The 12,394-nt window shown below is 41.7% G+C and overlaps 1 protein-coding gene across 1 annotated transcript in view; it reads right to left on the reverse strand.

Annotated features, from left to right (window-relative positions):
* KDR (kinase insert domain receptor) overlaps positions 1–11,258 on the reverse strand; it is a 43,986-nt gene extending 32,728 nt beyond the window's left edge. The window contains exons 1-6 of the mRNA XM_032334339.1: positions 10,887–11,258; positions 6,601–6,694; positions 4,493–4,689; positions 1,385–1,515; positions 988–1,156; positions 244–383 (exon numbers count right to left, since the gene is read on the reverse strand). Coding sequence (XP_032190230.1) covers positions 244–383; positions 988–1,156; positions 1,385–1,515; positions 4,493–4,689; positions 6,601–6,694; positions 10,887–10,953 — 798 coding nt within the window. The 5' untranslated portion in view covers positions 10,954–11,258. The remainder of the gene's footprint in view (positions 1–243; positions 384–987; positions 1,157–1,384; positions 1,516–4,492; positions 4,690–6,600; positions 6,695–10,886) is intronic.
* Positions 11,259–12,394: the final 1,136 nt, after the last annotated feature.

Raw genomic sequence — 12,394 nt, forward strand, 5'->3', positions numbered from 1 at the left:
CAGCCTGATAGTAGCAGAGTGGGACCAAGTTCTTGGCGCTGCATTAGTTTTCCATGGATGCTCTATGTTCTGCGGTTCTTTTAAACTGTGTGTGTGTGTGTGTGTGTGTGTGTGTGTGTGTCTGTGAGTGAGTTAAGGGCCTTACATTTTATCTGGCCAGAGAGGTCCCTATCTCTCAAGTCAACTCCATTGCGGCTTATTATCAAAGTATTGAGAGGCCTGGCTTTGCAGTGTTAGTGTTACCTTCGAAGAAGGGTATTCCCAGTTGAAATCAATCCCCACATTTAGTTCAGTCCTTGCTGTACAGTTTAAGACAAGCCTCTCTCCAACAGACAGCTCAACTTCAAGAGGGGGGCTGACAACCACATCATAAATCTTATACCCTGGAGCAAGGAAATTGAAAACACAGAGAAAGAGAAAACAAATCTATCACTTAGCATGTATTTTTTCAAAAATGATGCAACTTCAAAATGTGCCACATCTTTTTTCCCTGAGGGCCTCACCAATACTTGGTACTTCCCAGCAAAATGGCCTACAGAGACTTACAAAGCAAAACTACAGAGACTTACAAAGCAAAACTACATCTCAAAGATGTAGCTCAGTGGCTAGAAAAGCAGTATTTGTGAATACTCAATGGCCAACAAACCCATCCTTAGTAAATTATAGAGCTTTCCATAAAATAGGTATAATTAAAAGAACTGATGCCAAGCAATGTTCTTAACACTGAATTTTCCATAAAATATGCTCCAATAATAACACTCTTTTCCATCCTTGCTTTTGGCAAGAAAATAGAAAAACTCAGTTGTGCATAGGTTTATTTAGTAGAGAAGAGTAGATGTAATGGATTGCCCCACACTAGATCTTGAATCAATATATTCTCCAATATCCTTTGTCCTTCACCCAGTACCTTAATCTCCAGGATCTTAATATAGGAAGCTAGTCTTTAATGTCTGATTTAATAATACAGAAAGAAAACTGTCCACTTACCTACAACCACAACTATGTACATAATAGACTGGTAACTTTCATCATTAATTTTTGCTTCACAGAAGACCATGCCAGCATAGCTGATCATGTAGCTGGGGATAGAAAAGCCTTTTTTACTGTCCCAGGAAATTCTGTTACCATCAGGAACAAACCTCTTTTCTGGATACCTCTGGGTAGAAAAGAAATATCAAATATTGAATAAAGTGCTATCCAAAAGTGAAAATCATGTAAAATGATCACTAAAGAATTCATCACTAAAGAATATAAACTGGCTTTATTATCCTTTTGACCCTTCCCAGAGGATCTTTAAAACATACGGCTGATAATGTATTACATATAGGCTACCCACCTTAACCTTATGAAAACATGAGAAATGACTGAAAAAGATGTAACTTACTGCACAAAGTGATACATTGAGGTTGGAAATGGACCCAAGACATGGAATCACCACAGTTTTGTTTTTCTTCTCAGTGATGTAAACAACTTCATGTTGGTCACTAACAGAAGCAATAAATGGAGATCTGTAATCTGGAAGAAAAATTAATTCCCTTAGTTAATGGCATTTACTGAAAAGTTGATTTTGCTTCCAGTTCATAAACTCTAACCAGAGAAGCAAATGATTGAGAATGACATTTCACAGCAGGCAAAGGAATCCACAGACTGGTCCGCTGGTAGATCTCTGGCTCCAAAGATATGCTGCAGAAAGGGTGTGTGTGTATATGTGTGTGTGTATGTGTGAAAATCTGAAAGAAAACCCCTAGAATGAAATTGACTCCTTTCATTAGGATCATCAACAAGTAAAATGTATTTTATAGGTTCCACACTGAAACAGATGGATCATTATGATTTTTTTCAAAATGAAGTAGTGTACTTCATTTTTCATATACATTTTCATATACAAATATATATTCTTCATAGACACTAAATATTTTTCAAGTACATTAATTTAAAGTCATTTTTTAAATTTTAAATTAATTTTGAAGTTAAATCTGTAGTTTACCTACTGAATTTTATTGATGCTTACAAAAAAAGCCTATTCTCTTTTTAAGCAAATAATGTCCAAGGGCCATGAAAATAAAGCAATGGATTCCAAAGGATCCTTAAAATAAGCAGAAAACAACTTTTTGATTCAATTATTCAAGAAAAAAAATGATGTGGGTATTTTAAGATTGTGAGCACTAGGTATGGGATTCTTTATAAAATAATGATCAGTGGTTTTGAGTTCAGTTTAAAATTCAGCAACCATTAAATCTTCAATGACAAAAACGCAAAAAAAAAAAAAAACCCATGGCAAAAAGTGAGAAGAAAACTAAAGAGATTTTAATGTCATTCAAACATTTTTCCTACGTGTGAATACACCTCTGGAAAAATAGTCCACTCCCCAGAGACAGAGTCGCTGTACTGTGAAATCGTACTTGCAATCTCACAGAGATAATGATTCAGACTGCTATGCCCAACACACCTGATCGAGAATTTCCAGAGCTCTTCAGGATGTCTGGTCAAAGTAAAGAAAGAGTTAATTAAGCCAGAGGGAGAAAGGCAGCTAATTCCCTGCAACAGCAGAAGTTTGATTTCCTTCCCAGCTGGAAAGCACAGAAAGGCAGCCAATCCAGCCCACCACATGCCATAGCCATTATCTTATGAGGCCAAGACCCACTTCCTGGCTCCATCCATTGCTGGAGGGAATGGGGTCAGAAGACGAAGGAAGCAAGGTAGGGACCAGAAGGGACATTAAAGGGCCGTCCATAAGGAATACTTCAGTGCTTTCTTTCTCATTGTTAAACCTCATGACAAAAATCTTGGATAGCTCATCTCCTAGAACATTAGGCTTAGACAGGAAGCAGAATTTAATGGTATACCCAAAGACAGGCAATGCATAAATAAACAGTGCCAGCGATTGCTACTTCTGAATATTACCTACTTTCATCCACATACTATGAAATATTACCAAGCTTGCTTACAGAACAAGTCCTTGGGAGCTAAGTTAACCCCTTACGTAAGACTAAAGCTATTCAGTAAATCAGTTCTATTTCGGTATTCCAAAAAAAGGAAATAAACAAAAGAAACCCAAACAACCACCCATCCTCTCAAAATAAAATATTTACTGTAACTCGCGAAATGAATTTTCACATGTCTTCAGGTTTCCTGACTTGGGGAGAAGGAAATAACGAGATACTATGGGAGAGGTTCATCTTGTAGTATTTCCAGACAGGCTAAAAGCAGGAAATCCTTGCAATCTTCTGAGAAAGCCTGATCTCCCAAGACTGCCAGATCAAAAGGAGCCAGAAATTCTCGAAGATCTGAGCCTTGTCTCTTTCAAATTCTGCAGAGGAAGGAGGAGGGCATAGAATTCTATCTTGGACTGTGCTCACCCTGGGCAAAAAAAATTCTCAAATATTGTGCAGTTCAGGAATGACATACGTTATTTTGATGTAGTCTCCACTTTCCCACGGCACTGGCCATACTGCACTATTGATGTGTAAATGGAGATATCCAAGATGCTTCTGGAAAAAAGTCTAAGCCATCTTCACCTGCCTCAAATCCTCTGGGATGAAAAAATTTATACAAATATGCAAATAAAATGTCTAAACAGCTCATTTTCACTGAAAAGAAAAATATTTAGTATACCTAAGCAAAGTACTAACTAATTAGTACTAATTATTGTTAATTAGCACTAATGTTAATAACACTAACATTCCCCAAAATTGTATGACAGAATTATAACTATCATCAGTCAGGTCGGGTTTCCACAGGAAAATTAACATAGTAAAAGATTTTTGAAACACTAAAGAAAAATAATTTATATTGTACATACTAAATACATGTAACATTGTGTTTTATTCTACATGGATGTTAAATTGACCTCCATGGTGTCAATCCCAAATTGCAAACTCAAGAAAGATGTTGTATATCATCCAATACCTCACACCACACCAGCAAAGGAAAGAAACACTGTCCTCAAAAAGCCCTTTACGGTAGTATCTTCATTTGCACAAGAGGATGGAAATTGTTTTTCACGAAGTGTAAGTCAGAAAAGAAAAGTTCTCATATACATAAAAGCTCCAGAGCCCTTGGCTGTTTCCCTGGACATTCTTGAGAAAATCTCCTACCCTGTTGTAGATAACCTATCTCTCCACAGAAACCTCTCCGTAACACACCCCTGAAGCCCCCTTTTCAAGGATTTCAGGTTCTTTTTCTCAAACGTCAGAAGGCTTTTTATAAATCCCCGTAGCCAATTGTGAACACAGATTTCCCTTAGAAACAAAGAGCAGAACCACACTAACTGGGCAAGAGATGTAACGGGCCCAAGTTCCAGGGCAAAGCAATGAATCTGATTTTCTTTCTCAGAGGAAATCTTGGAGAAAAGAACTTTGTGTATTCCTGTTGGCAAACAGCCTTTGGAGCGAGCCTTTTGTCACATTCCATTGTCCTTGATTCTTCTCTGCCTGTGGTGTTTTATACCTGGTAAATCAGCTTGGGAAATGAATTTGATGTAACTACTTACCTTGAACATGGACATAAATGGTTGAGGCCTTGTCAGTGTCCCGGTAGAAGCACTTGTAGGCTCCAGTATCATTTCCAATCACTTTTGGGATTGTGAGCGTCTTACAGAAGGGGCTGTCCTTGCACTCAGTCACTGCCACTCTTTTCTCAGAGCCACTCTGATTGTTGGGCCAGAGCCAGTCCAAGTCCCTCTCTCCACTGAAAAATCAATTCCAGGGAAGTAATCATGGGTAATGCCACACTATGAGGCTGTTTCTAAGAAAACAGAAGGTTTGTTTCTCAAACTTTTATAAACTCAACAGATAGATTCACCGCCTTCTACCAATGACAGACTGAATGGGCAAATGACAAAAAGCCATAAACTCCGCTTCAGACACCACTTATAAGAATTCCTGAGTTTTCTATTAATTAACTTATTCACTCAACAAATATTTCTTAAGCGGATGCTATGTGCCAAGTGTTGTTAAAGTCTGGGGACACAACAATGAACAAATCAGACAAAAACCTATGCCTTTATGGAACTTCAGTCTAGTTAAAAGAAACAGGCAATGAAATAGTAAGTAAACCTCAATGAAGCTGAAATTTTTTTAGTAAAGTTTATGGTGTAAGTAAAGCGTAAGGTGGTGATAAGTACTGTGGAGAAAATATAGAATATGCAAAGAGTAAAGAGTTCTGGAGGGAGGGGGCTTGATGAAGCCATATAAACACAGGGAAGAACAGTATTCCAGGCAGAGGGAACAGAAAATGTAAGGGCCTTGGGACAGGAATATCTGAAGTATCAGGGAAATGTCAAGGAAGCCAGAGTTGTCAGGTAACAGTGGCAGGTAGGAATATAAGAAGTGAGGTTCAGAAGGAAGAGGGCGCAATTGTTTCAGAGCCTCACAGAACCTTATACAGACTGCATTCAAACAAAGATTACTTTCATTGTAGCATTTCCCTGCAAAGCCCTAAGAGAGATAGTCCACATTAAAAAAGAAAGAAAAGCAACATCATTGATACTTCTTTCAAAGAATCTGAACTTTCCACAAAGTTGCAGCTACATGAGCAAAGTTACCTTAACACACTCCATGGCTTTTCCAGGACCTAAAAAATTCTTTTGTATGAGTTTTAAAAGGAAGTATGGGATCTTTGGGGATTTTAAATACCCTCTGTTATTGAAGATGGGTAAGAGGAAAATCCACTAAGAAATGTGTCTTCAGATAGCAAAGCTGGAGAAATAGCACAATTACATGTCTTTTCCCAAGGGCTGGATATGGGCTACCTACCCTTGATAAGGGGATGAGAGTATCCTTTGCAGTCTACAGTCTGAAATAGACCTGTGTCATGTTGACCACTGGTGTTCATCAAGTGTAAGCAATGGCAGTAAGCTGACCAAGGTTCTCTGTGCACCCCTGGTGAGGGCAATATCACCACCCCACATCTCTGCCAAAGACACACTGAGAGGTTCCTGAGATGTCTCCAGGTCACTGCATTAAACCCCCAAGTCTTCTACCTTTCCTTTGGGGGCTGGGGCTATGACACAAAATCTAAATGCTTCTCCCTTTCAAAGAACCCGGCTTCCCCTGTTAGCAAAAAATCAATAGCACGACTTCTTGCTAGCAAATCTTGCTAGCAAAATTCCAGAACATCAAGCCGAAGCATGAGTCCATTACCTATACGGAACATGCACTCAGTAATATTAATGACCAAATATCAGACTGCTACTACAGTCATAATTTCATCAGAAAGTAAAATTCCTGGCAAGGGCTAAACAAATGTCCAAGAGCCATTCTGAATATAACAAATATGGTCCCAAACTCCTTCAACTCCATCCCTTAAGGGTAAAAGGGAAAAATCCTCAATTTCACTTATTTATTCAATATTTATCAAATGTCTACTATTTACTGTGGGGGGGGGGGCAGAGAGGAGCAGGAAAACAATCCCAGAAAAATCATACAAAATTTCTGAGAGAACAGCTTTCTCATTTTTCATTATTAAATCACTTATTAAAAACCTCACTATTTACAATTACTACAACTCTACTACAATTCTGCTTATGTAGATTATTTTTCCCTCAATAAACAAGGAGTTACTTAACATAGGAAATCTGAATGTAAAATGAATCCTTACCTGCAAGTAATCCGAAGAGTTGTATTAGCCATAATTGTAAGTATGTCTTTCTGTACACTGAGTCTGGGTAGATCAGGGGAAACACTAGGCAAACCTAGAAACAAATTAAATAAATGAATATGGTTGCCACTGAGTCAGACCCAATAGGAAACACCTTCCATAAACAATGCACACTCTATACTTTAAAAGGCCTCTTCAGCAATTCATTGTGTAAAACTGTGAATTTACTTTTCACCATTCCCAGTAAAAGTTCACAAACTGTGTCATAACAGGAAGAATGGGCAGATGGTCATAAACCAACACAAAAGTTCTGCAATTCATGGAGCTAGGGTGGAGTTCCTGTTTTCCTGCATTGCCAACTTCAAGGTCTTACAAAAGGATATAGGACATTGAAACCAAATGAACCTTCATCTGATGATCTCACTCCCTTGGGAAAGGACCCACTGACATTTCTTATAAAGCATAGGATGCACACAGTTGACTAAATTGCTGATTAATGAATACCACTAAGAGAGATTTCTATACAGTTCATCTATGTACCCTGAAGGGGGGAGGAGGGGCCATGACATTGTCTCATTTTCCTTTATCAATTCTCTAGTGCACTTCCTCTGGTAACTGAACTGCCAAAGTTGGAAAACTGTACATTAAAACTAGGTGAGAGGAACTGGGCAGGGGGTGGGGAGGAGGGACATTTGCCAGTGTCCATATCGTACACCTTTAATACACTTTTTCTTAGAGAATGGAACTAAAAAAGTGTAATACTAATGAATTAAAATTGGGGAATCTCAAGTTATTAATCAAAGCTCTGAGCTCTCCCTGATACCAAGCTTAGGATACAAGAAGCTGTCTTCCCCTAAAAATACCGCAGGACAGATTCCTCACCATGGATCACTCCCCAGCAAGAAAACAGAGTTCTTTGTGAACTACAAGTGAAGAGCTAATAAATGATGAAAATCTATCCAAAAAAAAAAAAAAACCTGTCTGTTATGCTAGGGCCTTAAAAACAAGATCTCCAAAACATCACCTTAAAAAGTGATGGATGCTGGGTAAGCTTGCAGGTTTCATACGATCCTTAACTCACATCAACTAAGAACAAATGATTCTCTACCCAAAGAAAATGGAAACACTAATTCAGAAAGATACATGCACCCCTGTGTTTATCGCAGCATTATTTACACTAGCCAAGATAAGGAAGTAACCTAGTGTCTGTCCATCAATAGATGAGTAGATAAGAAAGAGGTAGATGTCATGGGATATTACTCAGCCATAAAAAAGAATGAAACTTCGCCATTTTGCAACTACGCAGATGGAGCTAGAGAGTATTATTCTAAACAAAGTACCTAAGTCAGAGAAAGACAAATACCGAAGATTTCGCTCATTTGTGGAATTTAAGAAATAACATAAACAAATAAAAAACAGACTCTTAAATATAGAGAACAAGCTGATGGTTACCGGAGGGGAGGTGGGTGAGGGGACGGGTGATACAGGGGGTGCAGATTAAGAGCACACGTATCATGATGAGAACTCAGTAATGTATAGAACTGATGAATCACTATATTGTAGACCCAAAACTAATAGAACGCTGGTATGTTAATTACACTAGAATTTAAAAAATAAGTAAATAAAAACATTTTTAAAAAGAACCACTGACTCTCAAGGCCTAAACTGGCACTGATCTTGGTGGGTAAATAAGACAGTATTAGCAAATATGAAAAAGTATGAGTAAAGAGACTGAGCAAATATCCAGCGCAAATATCCCGTATATTGAATCTGTGGACCTCAATGTGAACAGCTGCAGACAAAATGAATAACTGCTCACACCTATTCCCACACGCTCACCCAGATGTGCAAAGTAGGTTGCTGACACACCTGTAGATTTGTTGATCAATATCATAGGTTTTTTTTTAAGAAAAAAACCTAGAAATTAAGTTATATCAATAAATCTCAGAAACTAATTGGTATCAGTACTGATTTGTGTTTGGGCTAGTAATTCTTAAACTTTAGGATGTGTAAGATATCCTGAGCCCTACAAATCTGCATTTTCACAAATATTTCAGATGACTCGATCACCCACAGTCATAGGACACTCTTGGACAGTTATTGACCTGGCTTATCATGTTCAGTTACTTAGCACAGCATTTTTTAATATGGAAGGAAATAACTGCACCCAAAGTAGATAAACAATAAAGTGAAGTGTTTAAAAGCAATAGAAAAGACTTTTAACGATGGTGTCTCACTTTAAGATGAGGAAAATGAAAACAACTCATTTGGATGAGTACAAGTATCAAACCTGTCTGGGAAACACTAGGTTAAGAAACACACTGAAAACAGTAACTTAACACAATGTGTACAATGATCCAAATGTGAAGGAACTTAATTATTCACACACATGAGAAAGAAAATGGTAGTAAAAAAAAAAGCTCTAAATAAGCCATGTTCATCCTACCACCAAAATAAGAGGTTCTTGAAGATCTCTCTTAAATGATTATCAGAGATTATCTCATACTCTAGACACACTTTCTTATGTTCAAAAAATTAATTAAAGATATGCTCTCCATTCATCGGAAGCTAAGACAATACCATATTATTCTAGAGACATGTATACAACAAAAATCTTTTCAACAAGGCTTTATCAATAATGATATCTTTAAATTCCTATCTGTAGACCAACCAACATTCAATTTTGTTTTGCTCCATTAAGCTTCATTCGTTTTCATCAGCAAGTTTAAGTTCTACTCTTCGGAAAATTCTAAAGAAATAACTATAAGAAGCACATATGCTGCTACTCAATAAAAAGCCCTTCTATGTTCAAATTCCCTAACCAAAATTAATTAATTTGTGCACTATTACCCTTCCAGCTCAAAGACAGGAAGGAAAAACAACAGTGCCTCTGTCTCTAGAATTTGATGGCACCAATTACAGCCCAATCCAATTAAGCAAGTCACACACTCCAAAAGGGCAACCTCATCATTATATTCAGGACAACCCGATTACAGTTACTAATGCTGCGCTATGAAACACCCCAGGCTTAGAAGCAACTCACTTCTTTGTGGGATACAGAACAACCACATGTTCCAGACCATGAAGGGGGAGAGAGAGGTTTTGTCAGGGACAAATGAGCGTCCCTGGTGGAGCTGGCCCTGATGAACCAAGTCATTATTAAGAAAATTTAATAACTATAGACAGATGATCTTTTTACTGTATATGAGTGTCTTTTTTTTTTTTTAAAGACATGTGATTCTATCATTTCAATATAAGGAATTTCTCTCTGAATTATTTGACATGTTTTCCCCTCCACCTTCTCCCCTTCCTCACCCTCCAAAGAGTGGAAGTCTGGAAATCAACAAACTGTGACTACAGAAAAGAGATATGAGAAAGAGGCATCGGGCGAGGAAAGCGAAGAGAGAAAGGCAGACATGTATTGCATCAAGAGCATGGGTGTTCTTAGTCCTGAAGGAGTCTGAAATATACGTGGCAAGGAAGGCGCGGAGTGGAGCTAAATCTAGCTACCTAGTCCCGCAGAGTAAGTTTTCAGAACGTGAACTTCTGACCATGCGCTTATGCCAAGGACCAAAGCTTTGAAAGGTGACTGTTAACTTGGAGACATTTGGGGAGGCTGTCACAACCCGGGCTCGGAGCCCAATTTCACCTCCTCTCTGCAAGGGAAGTATCATCTTGCACCAAAGAAGGGGGAAAAAGTTTCCCTGGACTGCACCTCATACAGTGGGCATGTTTGTGGGTTCCGACCAGAAGGGAACAGCCCACCGGGATCCGCTCGACTCCTGCAGAAGCAGAGCTGAGTGCACGATACATGCGCTCCGAGCAAACCGGCTTGCGCTCCCTGCAAGGCGTCCTTCCGCGCGCCCCGGGCTGGAACCGTGCAACCAGCGGGACAAAGTTCCACCGCCTGTTCCCGCCTGCGGGGGCACATCCTGCCTGCCAACCCCGGGCGCCTGCCTTCCCACCCCAGACCTCTCGAGAGCCTGAGGGTGTGTCGGCCCCGCAGCACTAGCTCCAGCCGAGGCCCGGTCGGAGACCATAGTCGGGGGCGTGGGGGAAAGGAACTGTGCTCGGGAGACCACCAAATCTCTGGATAATCTTAAGCCAATCAAAGAGCCTCAGTTTCCTCATTGGTAAATGAAAAAACACAAAGTGTCAAGTCACTTTTCATCTTTCCAGCTCTCTGATTCCGAGTAAGATCGGCCTCCAGGACCTCTCCGCATCCCCCCCATCTCTCCGCCCGCACCCGACCTTTCCGCCTTCCTTCTAGGGAGTGGGCTCCTTACCCACTGAGGCAGCCTTGGTCTCCACGCAGAGCCACAGAGCGACGGCCAGCAGCGCCTTGCTCTCCATCCCGCACCTCGCGCCGGGCGCAGTGTCCAGGACCCGGGCGCCGGTTCTTTCCCCCTGGGCCTGTCCCGCGAAGAAGGCGCGGAGGTGGAACGGGCGCCGTAGTGCAGGACTGTGGGCGCAAAGGGGAGGGTGCCCTGGCTCCCGCACGGCTTGCAGGAGCGTCTGCGGGGGCCGGGAGGGCAGGAAATCCCCGCTGCGCGACCGCTCCGGGCTTTCGGCAGCGCGCAAGTGATGCTCTGCGCGGGCAGAAGAGACACAACCACCCACCGCCAGCTCTCCCGGGGTCCCGGGACTTAGTGCAGTGCGAGAGCTGGAAGCCGAAACTCTAGAGCTTGGGGGCAGGACTGTGAGGGGCGGGGCTGGGGCGGGGTTCCCCTCGGCCGCCGGCCCCGCCTCTCAGCCGGGTACCAGGCCGGGACCCGCTGCTTCCCGTGCGGATTCGGTCTCCCGGTCTCCCGGCTTGCCTGGGACTGCGTGTGGCCCCGAAACGTCCCAGGCGCACCAACTCCCGCAAGGGCTTCCGAAACACTCCAAGCTTGAGTAGGCTGGGGCCCTCCGAGAGGCGGCTGGGGGCTGCGTGATATCGAAGCAGGGGAAAGCGCTGCCAGTGCAGGCGAGGGACACGGAGCCTTCAGGAGTACCGAAATTTGCGACCGTCTTCTGCGCCCGCGCGTTCCTGAAGTGGCTGGGGGACAGACCGTGGATCAGCAGCAGGTTGAAGCGACCAGGGAAAAGCGGATACTGAGCCCAGGAGAATGCAGGATCGCAAACCGGCGGTGACTGCAGCCTAGTTTGCTTGCCTAGAAAAAAAAAACAAAAACAAAAAAAACAACTATAGTTTAAAAATCCGACTCTGAATGTATTTAGTCAGAATATACATGCTAAGTTCTCCAGCGTGTTTCCTCTTTCTTTCCTATTTCCTCTTACACCTGGCATCTTCAAATGTTTTTAGGTTACCAGCCTAGTCCCCAAAGGCACTTAAATTTGAGACCCTTTAGTGGGCTTTCACCAAAAACCTACAGCAGAGAGCTGTAGGCACCCAGGGCTCTAGCACACCCGCACTGTGAGAGCCACCCATCCGAGTGAGGCTCTCTCCTTGACAAGGGACTTTTGTCCACCTTGTTACCTGACAAGGAGCCCCTACTTGACTTTTCCTGAGCTTTTGACCAGGCCCCTTTTCAGAACAGAGCTCCCAGACATGATACCCTCAGGCCAGGCTGAGGCAAAGCAGGCCAGCTTCACTGGAGACGGAATGAAGCAAATGCTCCGGGATCAGACTCCGGGCACACAGAACACTCTGTACCAAACCGCACAGCGATCTCTCTGCATGCGTAGACTCCTCATGGAGCTGTTTGGAGAATTCAGGTCCTTTAGACGCTTTTTCCCCCCTTCTTTTCTCTCCATTTCTCCCCACTTAGAGAGAGACACCAAATTCCTCAAA

The sequence above is a fragment of the Mustela erminea genome, chromosome 2 (genome assembly GCF_009829155.1).
Source record: "Mustela erminea isolate mMusErm1 chromosome 2, mMusErm1.Pri, whole genome shotgun sequence".
Lineage (NCBI taxonomy): Eukaryota > Metazoa > Chordata > Mammalia > Carnivora > Mustelidae > Mustela > Mustela erminea.